General features: G+C 35.4%; 1 protein-coding gene across 5 annotated transcripts; it reads left to right on the forward strand.

The window, feature by feature from the left end:
- The first annotated feature begins 239 nt into the window (after positions 1-239).
- Sar1 (Secretion-associated Ras-related 1) lies at positions 240-18,495 on the forward strand. Of its 5 annotated transcripts, none has more exons than XM_089255498.1 (8): positions 240-269; positions 489-563; positions 5,804-5,870; positions 7,780-7,899; positions 10,355-10,420; positions 12,873-12,976; positions 13,425-13,556; positions 17,395-18,495. In XM_089255498.1, exons 3-8 carry the CDS (start codon positions 5,828-5,830, stop codon positions 17,506-17,508), a joined length of 579 nt encoding a protein of 192 aa, XP_089111624.1. In that variant the 5' UTR covers positions 240-269; positions 489-563; positions 5,804-5,827; the 3' UTR covers positions 17,509-18,495. The 5 variants fall into 5 exon arrangements, with proteins under 5 accessions (XP_089111624.1, XP_089111626.1, XP_089111623.1 ...); XM_089255500.1 differs by having other exon boundaries at positions 247-269; positions 489-558; XM_089255497.1 differs by having other exon boundaries at positions 265-359.
- Positions 18,496-20,266: the final 1,771 nt, after the last annotated feature.

Below are 20,266 nucleotides of genomic sequence, written 5' to 3' on the forward strand. Positions count from 1 at the left end.
CACAGCTCTTTGCTCCGTGAGCAAACAGTTGCATAGAAATACTTTATGGAATAAAAAAATAAATAAATATTTACATTATAAATTTATTAGTCAGAAATTATAAATAAAAAATATTGAAAAACAGATTGATGAAAACACTTTGCTTCGGGCTATATTCTGGATTTTCCCCCCGTTCGGAGCTTCACTTCTCTTCATTTTTATTTGCAAATTTTTTTTTTTTTTCTGAAATTTCCTACACGTCAGATTTAAGGAATAAATACATCTGGCAGGTCTGTCCTATTCTTTTCTGTACTTGCTCTTTTTTTGTACGACGACGGACGAGGTTTTATTGTATCTCGCAGTGCTTCAGCACCCGCGTTGTAATATTTAGTCCTGTTTAGTCTTTTTCCTTAGTTTTTTCCTCGTTATAAAACGCCGTTATTTAAGCCACGAAAACTAAATCTCGCGAGTATTTATTAATTGTTTTCTCATTTTATTTTTTTTTAAAGACGGAAATGTGCTGATTTCATCCGAAGGTTGTTCCAGTGCTCATCGAATTTTCGCCCCCCCGAGATTAAAGTACAGTGAGTTGTTACATCGCACATTTTCTTTACTGTTCAGTATCAATAACGTTATAATCATTGCACTTATAAATTATGTGTAGATAAATGTCCGGAGCTAAAGAAACTTTGCTTTCTATAGTCTTAGTTCATGGTGAGAAAATTGGTTGACATATCGCTAAGTTTGCGATTGAATCGAATTGTGTAGTTTATTTTTTGTTCTGTGTGGGTTTTCAAGGGCTTGAGAAATCGCCAATTCAATTTTGTGCATTCATATACTTATGTAACCTTGAATTTGTCCATTAGGGAAAGTAGTTTTCATTGTAGTCACATGGCATAAGGAAATTTTATTCTTCAAAATTGTGTAATATATAATGTGGTTTGTGTACTTTTCTTCCCGTCAAAGGTCAGATTAGACTCATTCAATACTTCGGTTCAATTAGAGTTAGTCGCTTAACTCTTTTAGACTTCATACCCACAAACTTGCAAGTTGCTTTTTATTGCTTTAGATCAGTGGTTCTTAACCAGGGTTGCGGAAGGCCAATCTTCCAGGTACAAGAGAACAATTTTGCGGGTGAGAGCCTGAAAGTGATTGGTCAGATTTTTTTAAGTAGTTCAATAGTTACTGGAATACCTCTCTTGCGACTGAAAATAAGTTATTACTTAGGGGGGAGCCTGGGGTGTGTGGTGCAGTCAAAAAGTTTATACAGCTGGGGGGGGGGCGATCACCCATCTCAAGAGCCGAATGATATGAACAAATTTTGTCTGTCCTGTAAAATATGGGATGACCTGATGGACTTACGCAATAAGGCACCTCTCTGATGTGTTGCGCTGGATCCGCCTGCTTTCGTTTCATTTACAGCTGGAGATGTCTGCATTGGCTTCATCTGCAGCTGAAGATGTCTATCTTGGCTCATTTACAGCTGAAAATGCCTGCCTTTGTTCCATTTAAATCTGAAGCTGTTTGGCTCTGCTCCATTCACAGCTGGAAATATCTGCCTCTGTTTCATGACTGAAGATGTCTACCTTTGATCAGGAGTGAATCCACAGTGGGGGAGATGAGAACAACTGTCCTATGAAATACAGGACGATCAAACATATTTATATTATACAATTCGTCCCTTCTGACTCATCGTCCTGACTCTGCCCCTAAGTGGTGTGGTGGTAAGATCAGTTTCCACTGCTGATCGCCATCATGGTAGAATATTTCATTTAGCAAATAAGTAAATGGTAGAATTTGCCAAATTTATATATGTATATGTGTGTATGTATTGTTTATATAAAAGTCCTTTTTATATTTATTTTGAATGCCCATTCAGCCTCTTAATGGTAGAATCAGGCAGTTATTTTGGAATTCGTATTTTATGACAGTCAATTTAGTTAATTTTCTTATCTGGCTACAACTTTTTCCATCTGATTACCCAAATTGCTACAGTTGATAAAAAGTCGGGAGTACCCTGTGTAAGACGCTTGAAGATTGTCGTCACGTCTGCAGACTTGATCTGGGGGTTCCCTACCAAGCTTGAAACATGCACCGATAGATGGTGCCTTCAATTCCTTTGGCAGTAAATTTTATAATATAGTGATATGGTCAGACATTAGTGTATGGTGAAGTAGTAAAAAGGTTAAGAACCACCGCTTTATATGTTCGTTTTTTTTTTTTTTAACCTCGTGGAATTCGACCTTCACTTCAAGGATTGTGCTATTGTGGAAATCATATCGGTAAAAAAAAAAGATATCTACAGCGAGTAAATAGCAACTTCCATGCTTGTTAGTACTGGGTCTGAAAGAGTTGAGTGATACAAAATCTGTCACGCTGTCCTAGGCATGATTCATTTTATTGATTGGATATAAAAATTACTATAACCTCTGTACAATGTCATATCTATTTTTATAAAGATTCTTTTGGCCAATTCTCAATACAGTAGATGTCGCTTATTAGATTGATACAGCCGTAACTATGGGGGGGGGGGAAGACAGATGGGGTCTGGTGTCCTGGGCACCGGAAAAAGGGGGCGTTAATATCAAACTTTGACCTCTTTCAACATTTCAAGGGGACATTAAAATATGTGCTTGCTCTGGAATCACTGATATTATCACTTTTGCAAAGCATGAAATGGAATGTTATAGTTATAATATGGGAATATCATTCATTCAGTTATAATATGGGAAAGAGTTTCTTTATTATCAGGAGTTTGTCAACACGATAGTTTGATAGCTTAAACCAAAAATTTCTGTACTCCGTTCAGTATGTCCTAATTGGGCCGTAGTAGTAGTTGTGATCCATATGTGTGTGTAGTGCTGCTTTTGCAATGCCTCTCACAGTAAAGGGGCCATTCAAGTATTATGTCAGCATCGATGGAGGTTTCCGATTTGCTGGACTTTTGATGACCCGGGGGGGGGGGGTTGGATGATGCTTACTTTATCAACCACCCTTGATTAAGACATATAAGATGCCATTAAGAATATTTCATCTTATTCTGTGCACTGAGAACGGAAAACCCTTTCGATAGTTATTTTGCACCTGAACTACAATTCTCCCTACTTATAACTCCACTACAGAGCCACTTTAATGATCTCTAAATGTTCTTGAGTAATCTGGGAATGTTGCGCGGGTAGCTTGAGTGATGTAGAACCACATTGAGGGCCACATAAGTGCTTTAAAACTGGGCCACGTATCACTCAAGGAATCTTAAAATGTGCCACGGATCGGATCGTGTAAGTGTTCTGGAACTGTGTGGGTTACGGTCACCTAATGGCTCTTTGAATGTGAAACTGATCTCTGAGGCCTACTTCAGTGATCTGAAAATGTGTAACAGGCCACTTAAATGTTCTGGAATTGTGTAATGGGCCATTTAAGTGATTTGTGAATGTGCTGCTGAGTTTATTTTTACAAAATCTGGTTTGGGGGGCAAGTCACATTTTGTGAAGGTTTACCATATATGGCTTAAAGGGTGGGTCACAATGAATTTCTTAGAGAAATTCAGAGTTCTTACCCATCAAATAGCATTGAAGTTGATGGAAATTGATTATAAATAACATTTAAAGGTATTTTCTTTTAAAATTTTAACTTTTTGAAAAAAAACTTGCATTTAAAATTTTTTCATCTGGGGGAGGTGCATGCACCCCCCTATGCCCCTCTCCTATATAAGTTTCTGATCCCACCAATATGCGTTAGGAGGTGGGGGGGGGGCAGTGCTGACGGGGGGGGGTCAAAAATGGCTAAAAATTTACTAACGTAATACTTGAACGGTCCCAAATGCATGTGCAAGGTAGCAAAAAAAGTCCTTTCAGTTCTTGATTAGTTACATACCATGTTTAAAAAATTGTTTGTAATACACTTTAGACAGTTGAAAAAACAATAAAAAATGGCACAATTTAAGATTTGAAACCAGTTGTGTGGAAAATAAAATAAAAGTTCCGTTTTCATATGTCCTGTTAGACCAAACAGGTCATGATCATTGTATTTAAACCAAATTTTCTTTAGATAATTATTAATCGGGTGTAGTCAGAAATCCCCTGAAGTCTTGCTTGCATGCATTAAATAATTTAGTGAACCTAAATTTTAATTGTCAAGTGTTCAAAAAGTCCACTTGCTAAGTGATTTAGTAAATGCTCATCGGATAATTTTTGTACGAGGCCACTCTCAACTAGCACATAGAACCGAGGTTTTCAACCTCTTTCCCGATTGCAAGCACTGCCTTTACCCATCATCAAAATAAGAGCATCCCTTACATCAAGTTTGATGTATGAATGCATGAAATCAGGATGAGATTTCAATCCTCGAATGCAATTTGTATAAGGTGTTTAATTGGAGTGTTTATCAATTGCTTGCAAGCGCGAAATTGAACACGAGTATTCTGGGTGAGTACTGGGTTGACGATGCCTCACATAGAGCCTACTCAAAGAATTTTTCTTTTCAAGCTCATAGCTCCAGCAACCAGTGATGTAATGCATGGGAAATTTCCCATATTTCTGGCAAAAAATCGGCCCATGTGGAAAATTTCTTAGTGTTTAACAATAGACTGTAACTTATTCGTTTTGGATATGTGTGTGGCGGAAATTCCAGATTTTTTCAGTTTAAAATATGTTTTCCATGACTGCACCCAACTCCTTGGATCTTTAATTTTTTTTCAACTCCTGGGATTACATCGACCAAATACTTCTTATTTTGGACTTTTCCTTTACCCTGAAGCTCCATAACTTCTACTTTTACCAACTGCAAGGGTGGAGCTGACAGGGGCCTGGGACAATCTATACATATTTTTTAAAAACTCATTATAAAGATCTCAGCCCAGGGTCCTGCTGCCAGATATGGGGGCATGCTTTTAAACTTATTTAAACAATTTTTTTTTTGTTCGTAGAATGTGTGATCGAATCACACTAGAAAAGGTTTTAAAGGGTTTTTAATGAATTCAGTATTTCACCAAAAGGATTATAAAACCAGACATTGCCCAGATGCTGGGCTACTTCTGCAATGGCTGGTTGGCTCTGGTGAGTCCTCTGTACCATGGGGATGTAAGCACTATACCATGAGGGGTTGGGTTACACTGGAGGGAACTGAGCGCAGAATGCCGAGTGCCCTGAGCACCTTGACCCAGCACTCCCAGTCTATGATTAGGGCTCCAGGCTGTGAGGCCCATACTGCCATTGCGGATTACAGAACTTGCAGCATCACGTTCCACCTTGAGGGCCCAAACAGCGGTTGCAAACCATACTTCCCAGCAACCGTTATGTAATTCCCCTGTGGTTGCTTTATTGACAACTAAATAGTTTTACATCTTACATACAAATGGTTGGCCATCAGAAGGTCTGCTGTAGCATGCACATTATTTTCACTTGCAAATTCGTAACAATTATAAGCATGCCTAATAGTGTCAATATTTATGCAGTAAAACCTTTTGCGGACACCAGTGAGACAAAAAAAAATTGTCTGTAGAAGAGAGGTCACAGTTTATCGGGTCTGAAATGCATATGTTTATTATACACTGGGAAGTTATTTGTCCGTAAAAGAGGGGTGACTGCATTTGGGGGGGCATCCATTAAGAGGAGTTTTACTATACTTATATATATTAGCTATTATAAGCTCTTGATTTCAGAAATTTTATTTTTACTTGAACAGATTTAGTGACTGACTGGATTAAATGATCATTTTATTTTGGTTGCTTGCTGAATGGAGCGACGAAATATTGGTCTTATGTATTCGCTGTGTAAATGTTTGAGACAAGTTTCAAATATAAGAGTTTTGATAATTTTTGTTTCAGAACCTGCCAAAATAAAAATTCAGTATGTTCATCGTAGAGTGGTTCACAGGTGTCTTGAGCTTTTTGGGTAAGTTACACGATTTTTTCCTGTTTTTAAATTCTGCAAATTTTCCTCCAAGTGTCTCAAAAAGGTATTTTCATTTGATTAGTAGGTCTATATCCATGGGGAAATATCTTATTCATTACCACTTGTGACTGCTGTTAACCTTCTTGCCATGTGTAATGAAAAGTCATTGTGTCTCTGGACAACATGTTATAACATAGTTTTGCTGTACATATTTTGCTATTTCTGTACAATAATTGTGTACTTGTCTGGTGGTACAGTAGAACCTTGTTTATCCGAACATCAATTTTCCAAACAACTCTGTCAACTGAACACCTTTTCAACCTAACTCATTTTCAGTTTTTATAGTCAATGATGCTCAAGAGTTGATATTTCCTTGGAACTTGAATCCTTTCTCCCAACTCGATAGCTTTGCTCTATTTTATAATAATTCACTTCCAAACAATTATACATACCGTACCTGTGAGCTATAGATGTAAGTAGGGATGAATCCGTGTACAATTTATGTAGTTATAATCGATTGACAAACAAACATGTGAATAGGAGCAAATTTAGCTGTCATATTTTTGTTCGTTTGACAAATTCATCTTAAATTCAATTTATTCCTTTGTGTCATCGAATTAGTTTAAAATCGATTTTCTAAACTTTTCACTTTTTCGAACACCCTTCGGTCCCAATATGTTCGGATAATCGAGGTTCTACTGTACTTTCAGGAGTTAAGCAGACATTTTGTTTTGAAAGTTGTGAAAATGAGGAGAAATTTTATTTTCAGGTCAGAGCTTGACAAATTCATAGATGCTGATGCGTCTGATTCTCCTTGAAGGCTTCTGATTTTTTGCAGCCTTCTTAAAATCTTCTGGTCAGAAAACAAATTCTTTCGAATAGAAAAATCCTCAGTGTGCTTTGCAGAAAGTGAAAAACCCCTCAAACCTTGAAATCCTTGTCCACTTGTTAGTTCAGCCAAACTTGGGGTCCGTTTTCCAGACCCTTCAGCACATTCAAAGTGTGCTTTACAGAAAGTGAATAACCCCTCAAACCTTGAAATCCTTGTCCACTTGTCAGTTTAGTCAAACTTTGGGTCCATTTTCCAGATCCTTCGCAACATAAAAATTAATGAAACCATAAGTTTGGCATTCCACTTATTTTGTGATAAATGGAGTAGATTATGTCGCTTCCTACAAAATTATTTCTCACAAAATTAATCGTCCTTTTCACAAAAATAATGAGAATTTTCACAAAAACAGGACTCTAAAACTATTCTGGAGTCCCTGAAATTTTCATAATATAGTTTAAAAGGGAAAAATACTTTAATTTTAATCCTTGATTTAGGAAAAACAAAAATTAGAGTAGAATTCATTGAAAAACAGATTTTTATGAAAAAGGGTGGTCAGAATTACAGGAAAATACTGCCACGTCCGGGAAGCGAGCAATATGGTCATACGAAGGGGTTTTTTTTTTAACAACTGGCTGTTGCGAAATTTTGGGCGTTCACCCGGAAAGTGAAAGGACGTGGGTTCGATTCCCCGCAGGGGCAGTTGAATTTTCTCTTTCCGAAATATATCTTCGCAAAACAGCCAGTTGTTAAAAAAAAACAAAAAAAAAAAACCTTCGTATGGTAGCGGAGAGTGACGTCATCCTTGAATATGGTCATAGTATGCAATTCCAAAAAAATCCCATATTTCCAACTTTTTATTTGTATGACATGTTTTCTTCTGATATTTTGTTTCATAACGAACTACATATTTTTCCAGTCTGGCAATTGGCACCTATGCAAATTGAAGAGATTCAGTCAAATTTCTTCAAGCGTTTTGAGAATAGTTCCTCCTTCAAGAATACTTCCCATATTCCTGATGATGGTTTAAATACATAAACATTACCATGAAGTTTAAATTTTGAATTTTATTTTTTGTAGGCCTCTGGAAAAAGAGTGGTAAATTACTTTTCCTCGGTCTTGATAATGCTGGGAAAACAACTTTGCTGCACATGTTGAAAGATGATAGGATGGCACAACACGTGCCAACACTGCATCCCAGTAAGTTCATGCATTTAAGAACTTGTTATGGATTGTAATTTCATAAGTTGCCTTTCTTTTTACTTCCTACAGAGTCATCGCTTGTAATTTGTGAAGAATTAACAGAATAATTTTAAATAAATATCTTTAATAATTTTAATAAGACTTTGTGGATTTATGGTGTGGACACTGACCTTTTTAATTAAAAAATAGTCACGCATATACGTATAACAGTGGTAATATATGATAAACACAATTTAAAAAAATTTGACAAACACAACAAAATCTTTGTTACTTGGATTTTCTATTCATATGTATCATTTTCATCCTTATGATGGTTAATTTGGACTGGTGTATACAGTCTTTCCCTCCCCCCCCCCCCCCCGATATTCCTTCTCTTTCCCAGTTTTCTGGAAAACTGAGTTTTTGGAACAAACTGGATAGGTTCAAACGTTGTCTCGTTCTGGAAGTCAGAGGGTGCCTCAACATTAAAGACATGCTATATTCAAAGTTCTTTGAATACTGGATAATGTCGCTGAACTTCCAATTCAACATCTAGCACTCAGCTGCTTGATTGGATATTATGTGAGCATTTATGGCTCGTTGTAAGCATTATTCAATGATTTGTGCAGGCAATCGAAGAAAATACAAATGCAGGGGAAAGGTCTAAAGTTAAGAGTGCAGACCTGCCAACTCTCCGGATATAGGCGGGGACTCCGGATTTTTCTTCCTTCCTCCTGCTCTCTGGATTTGTTAAAACTTCTCCGGATTTTGACAGAAAATTAGATTTTATGCTAGCTTTCACGTAATGTCAATGAGCAGTGGTTATTTCCATCGAGCAGCCGTAAAAAAGTCTTATTGACCGCATTTAAGCAAAGACATGACTTTGTTTACATAGCGTTTATCGGCAATCATCTATCGGGGAAGCCCTTGGTTGCTGAAATTCCTGTATAATCATTATTGTATTTTATTAACAGCCATGCTGTAAACACAAGTTTTTTCGTCAGCACCTTTTTGTATTTTGAAGTTTTTAAATTGTTTCTTCTGATTAAATATGTCTTCAGAAAGAGAATATAAAACTTTAAGCTATATAAAGCTTTTAAGAGTTCATATACCAAAGATTATCAATCACTGATAGCATCCACGAAAGGAAACGCTTATGTTTTATGAACAGTGTGTAGATGTGATTTCTTTATTTCTTCTGCATGGAAAGACTGATATTGAATTATATTCTGCTCAGGGGCAATGCCGAACCTGCCTTGGGAGGGGAAGGGATGGAAATTTGTCTTAATTGATTTTTTGTTTCAAAAAAAATTTGTTTGCGAATATTTTTTTTTTTTTTTTTGATCGAGTCTATATGAGTGCCGGGGGGAGTACCCCCTCGGGAGAATCTCCAGATTTCTAGATTCCAAAAGTTGGCATGTCTGAGAATTAATTTTACCAATGCTATCAGTGTCATTGCTAGAGTTACGAAAGCTATACAGTAGATGGGAACAGTCATCTCATATTAAAAGAACTTATGGCCACAATATGTGCCCCAAGACACACCCATTTCTACGGAGCCAGCCATGTAGGTAATGAAACATGGTCACATTAGCGAAGCAGATGGATGGAGAAGGGTTCTATAATGACACAGAAGAGAAAGAAATTGAATTAATTAACAGCAATTCTGGAATCGACATGGAAATTTATTGAAAAGACTGTACCTGAAATCGAAGCGATAATCCATGAATGTGATCAAAATTGAGAAATGGAAGAAAAGTTCATTATGAGCAACGCAGGTCCAACAAAGGCTTCTTAAGTTTAAACCAGCAATGGATTGTTTCCATGACATAGCCCCATCTATGGGATGCTTTACCACGTGTAAAATAAATTTGTAGGGAAAGTCTTATTACCATACTCTAACAAATTAACAGAAATGAGGAAGAAACAGCTAACCAACATATGCTTTCAGAAAACCTTGCCAAGAATCACTGGACACTCCCTGTCCTTTTCTGCCACACAAACATATAAACTAGATGCCTAAAATACCTGCCTCCAGTTTAGACCCTGAACCGAACAACTGCTTGGTTCAGGGCCAACATAAGCATTAAATGGGGGGGGGGGTGTTCTACCCCCTCACCAAACTTATTATGGAGGTCTCAGATATCTTCAGGTTCTAGTAGTGTTAAGTTGTGTTCTGCATTTAGCAGAGCTCATTATTTTGACAAAGAGGATCTGTTGAGAAATTTTTCCCAATAACGAATAGAGCAGCATTAGAAAAAAGGGAACAAAACAATTTTACTATATTATAAATTATTAATTGTGTAAGATTTAATTTTTATTCCATCATTTTGCATGGTATTTCATTTTATTGATTTATGTTTGTTAAAAAATATTAATAAAAACATTGGCTTTTTGATTTTAATTGTAGTGTTTATTTTGTTTGATTTCTATTCCATTTGTTATCAGTCTATTTTTTTCTCTTACCCCCAAGCATCTGAAGAGTTGGCTATTGGAAATATGCGTTTCACAACTTTTGATCTTGGAGGACATCATCAGGGTAGGTGGTTTTTTTTTTTTTTTGTTTGATTGTGCCTTAGTAATAGTCATGATTTTTTCATCTTTCTTTTTTTGTATTAGAAACAACTTTATTTTATACTAGAGACTTACTGTATTTTTACACATTGAATAATGGTATTTTAATGTTATAATATATTTAAAACAGGGTTAGCAGGTTTTTGACACATGGCAGTTTTTGACAGTTTAAACTGTCACGTCAAAAACCTCAAATATTGCTTTTCAATATAAAAATTCCCATTGGAAATGCACACGTTAATTGCATATAATGTTTAAAGTGACTATGTTATACAAAGAATAAATATTTAAAAAATATGATTCTAAAATAATTTTCTACTCTTTACAGAATTATTTTGGACAATGTTTTTTTTTCTTATAAAATTTGAATAAAGCATAACATGAACATTGAAGGGAAAACTGTGGAGCGATTTGATATTCTTTGATTCAAGATGATTCTTGACCTTCTAAAATTTAAACTGCTTTTACCAGGTGTACAAGTATGAAATGCAGATTTTTTTCAAGAAAAACACGTTAAATTCGGAAGAATGATAAAAAGTGCTTTATTCAAAGTATGCTCTATTGCTTGTTATACATTTCCCCCATCGTTCCTGAAATTTGTGAATACTAGGCCAGTAAAAATCTTCCCCTTTTGCTGCAAACCATTTATCGAGCTATTTTTTCACATCTTCGTACGAACCAAAGCATTGCTCAGAAAGAGCGTGACCCATCAATGCAAATAAGTGGTAATCGGAAGGAGCCAAGTCTGGTGAGTAAGCCACATAGGGTAGAACTTCCAGCTGAGTGCTTCCAACGTGCCGCAAACCGCTTTTGCTGTATGTGATGGAGCATTGACCATTGAACATTGTCAAGGAGCATTTCATGTTGTCATGGGGCATTGCAATTGGAAAAAGCTTGTTGACTAACGCCCAATTGCTCTGCGAGTTGTTTTTGTGTCTGTGTAGTATCATCTTCATCCAACAATGCTTCCAATTCCACATCTTTTTTTTTTTTTTTTTTTGGCGGTTTTCCATGTTCGTTGTCTGCAACATCGAAGTCGCCACTTTTGAAAAACCGAAACCATCATTCACACGTATCTTGAGATGTTGCATGTTCACCATAAGCTTCTCGAAGTAATCGGTATGATTCAGCAGCAGTTTTCTTCAAATGAAAACAAAAAAATTAATGCTGTCCGCGAATGCTCTTTGTTCAGTATAACTTTCGACATATTGAACACAACAATACAACACTATGCACACACTTTTCCAATTTATCACTCGTGCGCATCTGACACTTGTTGATGACATAACAAAATGGTGCAGCGTCAAATCTTTATCACAAACTGCATTGGTGCACCATCTGTTTTCTGAAATCCGCATTTCATACTTGTACACCTGGTATATGTTTGTATTGATATAAACTGTCTGCTGTCCTCTTTTTACAACAGATAGTGTTTAAAAAAGTTTATTACATGTATGTAATGTTGATTTCTGTTATTAAATTATCTAGATAACCACTGATACTTAAAACGATACTCTTATTGCGCATAACATTGAAATATATCTAGCGATCAAAATACTAAGTTGTAGGACTAAAATGTCATTTAATTTGGCAATGCTAGCTTGTATGTCAAACTTAGTTATTTTTACTTTTGCACTATGATATGGTGCATTTACTAGCGTTTATAATGCAATGGTTTTCCAATTGAAGCTGTATTCAAACGTGCAAAACAAATGCTTTGGGTATCAAGTCTTGTCAGCTCTGCTTTTGGTTGAAAATACTCTTTAAAGCTCTGTGAATTTATACACCCTGATCTAAGAAATTTTTAGGTGAAAATAAATGAGTTTAATTAGTGCATTAATAGATGCTGCGTTAGAATTTTTATATGGAATAAAATTTTAGGCAGATCAGAAAATTTAAAATATCAAAATAGATATTTTTCCTCAGTAATTATCATTCTGAATATAAAACCCTTTAATCTAAATAAAAGTAAGTGTTTTGTTATTTATATAACATATCTATCAAGTTAACAAAAACTATTTGACATCATTGACAGTAAGATTTTGATAGTTTTAATACCGAGTTAGTTTCTGGGGTCAAAAACCTAACCCTGATGCCCTATCATACATATTTTGAATAAGCAACTCTATTCCACTTAGCAAATTGAACACAGGTAATGAGTACCTTAGATAAATAAACCATAAAATTATATTTTATATGTTCTATGCTCTTCAAATGTAGATTTCAAAATTGCAAATTATAATTAATTTGTTTTAATTATTGTAATAAATTAATGTTTAAAAATAAAACATTTTTTTTTATTTAATGCTATATATCTTAATTTCAATTTGGTTATGAATTAATATATAAATGGTAAATGAAATATTTTGTTGCTCGTTAATGATGGTTTTTATGTAAATATGTTTGCCATTTTGCAGCAAGGAGAGTGTGGAAGGATTATTTTCCTGCAGTTGATGCCATTGTATTTCTCATTGATGCCTTTGATAAAGACAGATTCCCTGAATCTAAAGTGGAACTTGACGTAAGAAACATTGTGCAGCTCATTAATTTTAATAAATTTTTTCTATAATATATATTGAACATAGATTAATTAATGCTTAATTAATGAAGTACAAAAAAAATTTTGAAAAAAATAGCGTTTTTAAAAATAAAGTTTTTCTATTGTATTTTGAAGTGTCAGCAGTGAAAAAAGTGTGGTCATTAAATTTTAAGTAATCTATAGTGTCATATGCTGGCTTCTAATCATTCTTTAGTGTATAGAAATTCTTGATCAAAATGACCTATAGCAGTTCCAGTTGAAAACCTATAATGGGTCCCAGTGTGGGAAAAAATTAGCTCTTGTAGATATAAACAAGAAATAAATTTAGATTATTTTGAAAGCCCAAATTTAATGTTTTGCTCAAGAAGTTTGTTTCATTTAATAGATAAATTATTTATTGAATGAAACTTATTTCAAGTTATTCTTTCAGTCCTTGCTTGCAGATGAACAGTTGTCTTGTTGCCCAGTTCTGATTCTTGGGAATAAAATAGACAGAGCTGGTGCTGCTAGTGAAGATGAAATAAGGTCGATATTCTGTTTACATGGCCAGACAACTGGAAAGGTTTGTTGCATTCGTTTTTAACACTTGCCTTAGTTTAATGATTTTCCTTTCATTGCTTTATTGAATATCTGAATATCATGGTATATAATTATTTTAATTTTTAAAAAAAATTGTGGATAAAATTGTTGACCACTCGACCTGTAATTGCATAGGTGCCAATGTTTCAGATTTATCTGGAAGCCTTTTGAGTTTCAGCCAGGCTCGTCATTTAGGGGGACTTTTGAAAATACACTACAAATGGTGTATATATATATATATATGCGTACATTTATTACATGCTCTTTGCTCTCTCTCTCTCTCTTTCCCCCCCCCCCCCCCCGGAAAAAGTTGAAATGATTGCCATGGTTTCAGCCTTATTAAAATCTTCTGGTCAGAAACAAGGTTCTTCTGGTTTTTAATCTATTGATGTCCTTATTGAGAAATCTTGAGCCAAGTCATTTTATTCTTTTATTTAAAGTGTTGTGAAGAAGTTGGTCAGAAAATGACAAAGTTGCAAGCATCATTGTATTATGCCAACTTTCTACTTATGGGAAGGGTGAGGGCTATGTAAAACATGTTTTCGTCACCCCTTGTATGCATAAGCCACATTAGTAAAATTATCTAGAAAACTTTTTTTATGCTCTATATGTAATGTGACATGAAAAAAAACAATTTAGTCATTAAAGTTCTTATCCTAGAAATATATATTGTATTTACTCGTGTATAGGATGAGGCTTTCCCTTAATTTTCATTGCTTTTAAAAAGCTTAAGTTATTCTATATGTGCAAGTGAAGGATTCATTGTTTTTAAAAAAAATTGTGTGAGGAAACTGCACAGACTTGCTAACTACCAAAGGTTCTAGAATGACCTATCTTCAAAGCATATCAAATTGGCTAGTGTTTCACAGCTTGTTACATGTGTGTCAGTTGCGTGGAAGAGAAGTCCTCTAGAGCTGACATCAGTGTCATGTAGAAAATGCTACATTTCAAATGCACTTGATAGGATCGGAGGACCGTGCTTCATAAAAAGAGTTCTTTTAAAGAATCTAAGTAGATAAAAGATTATATATATATATATAGCGCTTAGAAAGCTTGGTTGTTTGCATTTTATGCTATTATCTGTGAATAAACAAAATAAGGAGTTGCATTAATAAATCTACTTTTCCTTATTTTCATCTCTAAAATCATACCTTATCCTTATATTTAAATTAAAATATGGTTATTCTTCGCCCCCCCCCCAAACTTTATAAACTAGCATATATTTAAATCTTGTCTGTGTGTTCCCAGCTAGATGTAATTCACCAAAAATTGGTTTTCTTTGCAATTTTCTATTCAATACATTCATAATTTTCCCTACTCCTGATATGGCACCCCATCTTATAGCGGTGCTGTCCCTGCCCACACTTACCCAAATTTTGATGTGAATGTTTTACCAGTAGTCACCAAACAGACAGTGTAAGAAACTTTGCTGTTTTAATCCCTCTTCATTCAAAAGTTCAATGAAAATAGCCTGAACATTGTATCAATGTTTTTAGAAATAAACATTTCACCACCGACTTTGTGAAGGAAAAACCTAACTTTGAATTGCAAAATGAATTTGTTGACTTCTGTTGTACCTGATGTTTAGGAATCTGACAATTTGCATGAGCAATCTTTACAACCTTGTTTTAGTTGTAATGTAGAATGCTATAAGTAGGGCTCAAATTTTTTACTTGAAGATGAAAGGTCGTTGCTGATCGGTTAAACCTGAATTAAGGTTTTTCAACCGATCAGCAACGACATTTCGTCTTTATGTCAGAAAAATTTGAGCCCTAGCTATAAGCAATACACCATTTTAGTCTATTTTCTAGTAAGCTCTTGAGTGTTTTTGTTGATTTAAAAAAAAAAAATTGTGAAACACTTTTGTGTTCTTAAATCTATCCTAGGGTCCTCAGGAAATGTACTAATAAATTGTTTGAGCCAGTTGCACAGATTTACAGCAGTAGTGTTGCTGAGCTTATCGTTCCAAGGGATTGGGAACTTGCTAATGTGGTTCCGATATTTAAAAAGGGTAGTAGAGCAGCTATATGTCCAATTATTGTCCAATGAGTTTGACGAGCTTCCTCTTGAAAATTTTGGAAATTATTATCAAAAAGCAATTGAAGTCATTAGATGAAGAATAATGTATTGTCAGATAATCAGCATTTTTTTAGGAAAGGGAAGTCATGTTTAACTAACCTCCTTTGCTTCTGTGATCTCGTGACTAAGGCTTTGGGTAAGGTAAAAATGTAGAGATGTTGCTTACCATGATTTCCAGAAGGCATTTGATCGGGTCCAACCTGGTAAACTTTTGAAGCATTTACAGGAGATTTGGGGGCAACTTGCTGAATTGGATGGAATCATGGTTAAGAGATAGGTAACAGGTTATGGTGAATATGGAATCCTCAGATTTTACAGGTGTTAGAAGTGGAGTGCCTCAAGGAAATGCCCTTGGCCCACGAACCTTTTCCATTTTTTATCTATAAACTCATCAGGGATATCTATGGGATTGTTAGCAAATTCGCAGATGAAGCTAATGAATGGAGCATGATGTTTAGCATTAAGTTCATGGTCCCTCATTTTTGTTTGAACAACCTACGTTTCTCTTAGGAATTGAAGGGTGTCGTTATCCAGGATGCAACTAGGGTCACCTAGTTGCGGAATTCTCATTGACAAGTGGCTTAGGTTTTTTTTAGGTGGTCAAAAAATTGAATTGAATAGAATGCTTGGTTTCATTTTCAAAAAAGGTTTTGTCTTTGCATTCTCCTAAAGTCATTCTTCCACTTTTCAAGAGGGTGCATTAGTTCGTCCTGGAGTAGAGTATTCTGTAAGGTTTTTGACACCATACCTATAGAGGGATGTAGACTTGATTGAAGGGGTGCAGAGATGAGCGACACATGTCCTTGTTGTCACACAGGGCTTGCATTATGAAGAAAGACTTAATTTTTTGAAGATTTTTACATTGGAAGAATGCAGGTGTCTGGGCCGAGATGTGATAGAAGCATTCAAAATTTTCAACGGGATGGATAGGGTGGGCCATAAATTATTAATACGTCGCCAATCCACTGCTTTGACAAGGGGACACTACTACTGATTGGTTGCCGTTGTGGTGGTCGAGTGGTCATAGTGACGGACTCGCATTGCAGGAACCTGGGTTCAAGCCCCACCGTCGCAATAGTGGTAGTCGGCTAAAGTTGGTTTCCTGTGGTCCTCAACTTAGCTTCGATATGTCCGAGATTGGAAGTGAGATGTGTCCGGTCTTCAAAGGTCCCCAATTTCGAAGCACGAATGCGAGCCCATCTCCCATTAAAAAGTGAGCAACAGGCCTACAACAATACACTTAATCATTACACTTCATCCATAGTTAGAAAAAAATTAGTTAGCAGCACTATACGTAACAAGTATTACACAGAAACAAACTTCACGTCAGGTTCACTATATATACACACATTCCAACATGTACCAATTCGTTAGAAGTTCTGCAGAGGAATTGGACGAGGTGCATGTCTGGTGTAGTAGTATCGATTGGTTCCACTGTGGTGGTCATAGTGACATACTCCCATGAGGAATTATAGGTTGTCATGTCTAGGAATTGGCACGTATGTATTTGCTCTTCCCCCCCCCCCCCAAATGATGCCAGTTGGAATTGTTTCAAAATTTGAACACAAATCTTTTGCAAAAATAAATTGATAGAATTTTTTTCAACTGTCCTAAAAAATTCAGGCCAGAAAGGGATGAAACTAATATAATATTTTAAATACCTTGAAAGAATTGTTGTGCATTGCATTGTAGATTTTTTTTTTTTTAAGGAAGTATTTAAAAATTTTTAATATTAATTTCAGGGGAAGGTTCCAAGGTCTGATATACCAGGACGTCCATTGGAGCTGTACATGTGTAGTGTATTGAAAAGGCAAGGTTATGGTGAAGGATTTCGCTGGTTGGCTCAGTATATTTAATTTCCCAGTGACTATTGAACGAATAATTTGTTTTCAGTGTTTGCGAATGACATTTTGAACCATGTCCTTGCTGGGTTAAGGATGTGCAGATAAAAAAAAGTCTGGAAAGTTTGATGGTGTGTTTCAGTCTGCTTACGTATTCGGTGATGACCCGTTTCTATACCATTGTTAATCAGATTGTTTGATATTTGAATCGTTTTATTTGAAGTCAATTTTTTTTGCCCTCCTAAAATTTTAAGGCCAGATGTGCCATTGACTGAAAACAAAAGTTTTTCTCGTTCCGTTATTTTGTAAGGATAGGTTTTTGGCAATCCAGTCTCATGACTGAATACATTTTTCAAACCAATAAAAGTAATTTTGGTCTCTTATTTTGGCATTTTTGGTGCTACCTATAAATATTCCTATAGAAGAGCAGTATAAAACGTTGGCGAGAGTAGGGTCTTCTTGTAATATTTGATATTTGGAGTGTTTTCTTAAATATGCTAAGAAACATTTTTTGATTCTAATTTTGTTGCAGCATAGGAAGATAAATTGGGAAAATTTCTAAAATAAAGTATCGCTATTCATTTAATTGCAGAATTTGGTTTGTACTTCCTATATTATATTTTAATATTGTATATTTCTTTAAAAAAAGTAAGTCTTGTATTGTTTTGTTAGACGTGGAGCAAGTTGCACAATATTAAATCCTGTATTTGCCATATTATAGCCTTTGTTTTTATTTTTTAATTAAATGCTGGAATGTGTAAGTTATAACTCACAGAGTGGGGGGGGGGTTAATATAAAATTGCTAATTCGCTGCAATCGCTATCTTTCTGGGATGTTCAAATTTTTGTTGGTATGAAGCTTTACTATTAAATATGCATAGAGAGCGCAAAAAATAAGTTCATTTCATGTGTATTTCTAGTGATATATCATTCATATGAAACTGCAGCTGAATCCTGTTCATTTGATTACATGATTCTCGTAATAAAGGTTTGATACATATAATATTTATATATTAATGAGTGAAGTTTGGGTGTCGATTCGATTGTATTTTAGGCTATAATGATTGAAAAATAACAATTAGCGTCATGGTACAATTCTTGGCGCTGGGTAAAAGTCCTGAAGAAATTTCATTTCCTAATGTTGTACCCATCATCTACAACAAGGGGTGCTCAACTTTTAGGAGAGTGCAGGCCACTTTATTGGTTTGTAAGTGAGTCGCAGGCTACTTAACACTCTGATGGTGTGCTGGCTTTGAGAGATACACACTTGCATTTTTTCATGACTGCACCATGAGTTTAGGGGTGTTGGACTCTCCACCAGTTTCATATAAATAGTTTGTGGAGTTGTATATCAATACATTTGATTTATTCTACCGCCTTTTCCTAAATATTTATTTTTTTGTGATTTATATGATCAGTTTTCGATCGTGTATCTGACATGTCACTGTTGGTGTTGTTCCAGAGGCGCTCACCATCAGAATGTTAAGTGACCTGTAAATATGGTGTGGGCCGCTTAAGTGCTCTTGTCACAGGCTACTCAAGAGATCTGTAAATATGTATCAGGCCACTTGAGTGATTGATCTGGGAATGTGCTTCAGGCCACTTAAATGATGTGAACTGTACCACAGGGCACTTAAGTGATCTGTAAATTATATGTTTCAGGTCACAGGACATATCAGATGAACCCAAGGGACACTTTTGGCTCTCGGGCATGAAATGATGGCCCGACCCGTTCCAACCCAATTTCGATTTTTAAAGGCCTGATCTTCATTGATCCAAAACTGTAAATTGACATAGATTTTGCTAGCGATATAATTTTTCATCAGTGAGTAAGTTACCAAAGGTATTTCACAGATGTCTGAAATTCTATCATCTATAAAAATGAAGCTGTTGATATGACCCAAGTCAGAGGAATCCCCCAAATTCAAATAAACAATGCCATGAAGCAGTGATCCCCCAACCGAGTGCTCTCAGGCATAGGTGTATGCAGAATTTTCTCGAGGAGGGGTTCACATTTTTTCCTGAAAAATAACTATAATCTTGGCTCAAGGGGGGAGGAGGGTTAAAACCACAAACATGCCCCTTTGCATACGCCAATACTCGGGCATCTTTGTATACTACTACTTTGTAAGAACTACTAATAAGTTAACCTTGCCTTGTGTAACTGTTTTTAAATATTTTCAAAGTACAGTAATCACCATTTCTAACATTATGTTTAGACAAATTGACTCTTATCGGCCCACAAAAAAATAATACATATATACCTTTGCACAAAGATTAAGAACCACTGCCTTAGAGAATGTTTTTACATTTTTTAAGATATATTGTATGTGTATACATCTCACACTCTCTCTCTCATTGCAAAAACATCCGAAGTAGTTTGCCTGATGTCAAATGTGAAGTGAAAATTTGGTCATTCTCTCTGAATGACATCAGTCAAAAAAATTCATTTAATGACCACTAACAATAAAGGTCGGGAAATGATGTGATATTTGATTACCTTAATGAAATATCGGGGGGGGGTTTCATTTATGGCCAATCATGGTCATGAAATGACTTATTAAATGTTGTAAATGATTTTGTCATAAAAATCACTTTTTTTTCGAACTAGAAAATTCTGTTGTGTGTTAAAATTTATAAAATCATTCAAAATGTTTGTTGATGAACAATGTTTCATAATCGTTACCCTAGGCCTATTTGTTAGAGTTGTCACAAGAAAAATGAAAGTACTTTTATTGTAATTTTGTTTGAATGGAAAATGTTAAACTTCTCAA

This window comes from Pholcus phalangioides, unplaced genomic scaffold (assembly GCF_987345545.1).
Source record: "Pholcus phalangioides strain wild (caught in Gottingen) unplaced genomic scaffold, Ppha-v1.0 ptg000042l_1, whole genome shotgun sequence".
Taxonomy (NCBI): Eukaryota; Metazoa; Arthropoda; class Arachnida; order Araneae; family Pholcidae; genus Pholcus; species Pholcus phalangioides.

Bases quoted from the DNA above. Each gene is read 5' to 3' on its own strand.
- Sar1 (XM_089255498.1), top strand. From the start codon at position 5,828: ATGTTCATCGTAGAGTGGTTCACAGGTGTCTTGAGCTTTTTGG. The intron at 12,977-13,424 runs GTAAGAAACATT...TTATTCTTTCAG, and splicing joins AATCTAAAGTGGAACTTGAC to TCCTTGCTTGCAGATGAACA. The intron at 13,557-17,394 runs GTTTGTTGCATT...TATTAATTTCAG, and splicing joins ATGGCCAGACAACTGGAAAG to GGGAAGGTTCCAAGGTCTGA.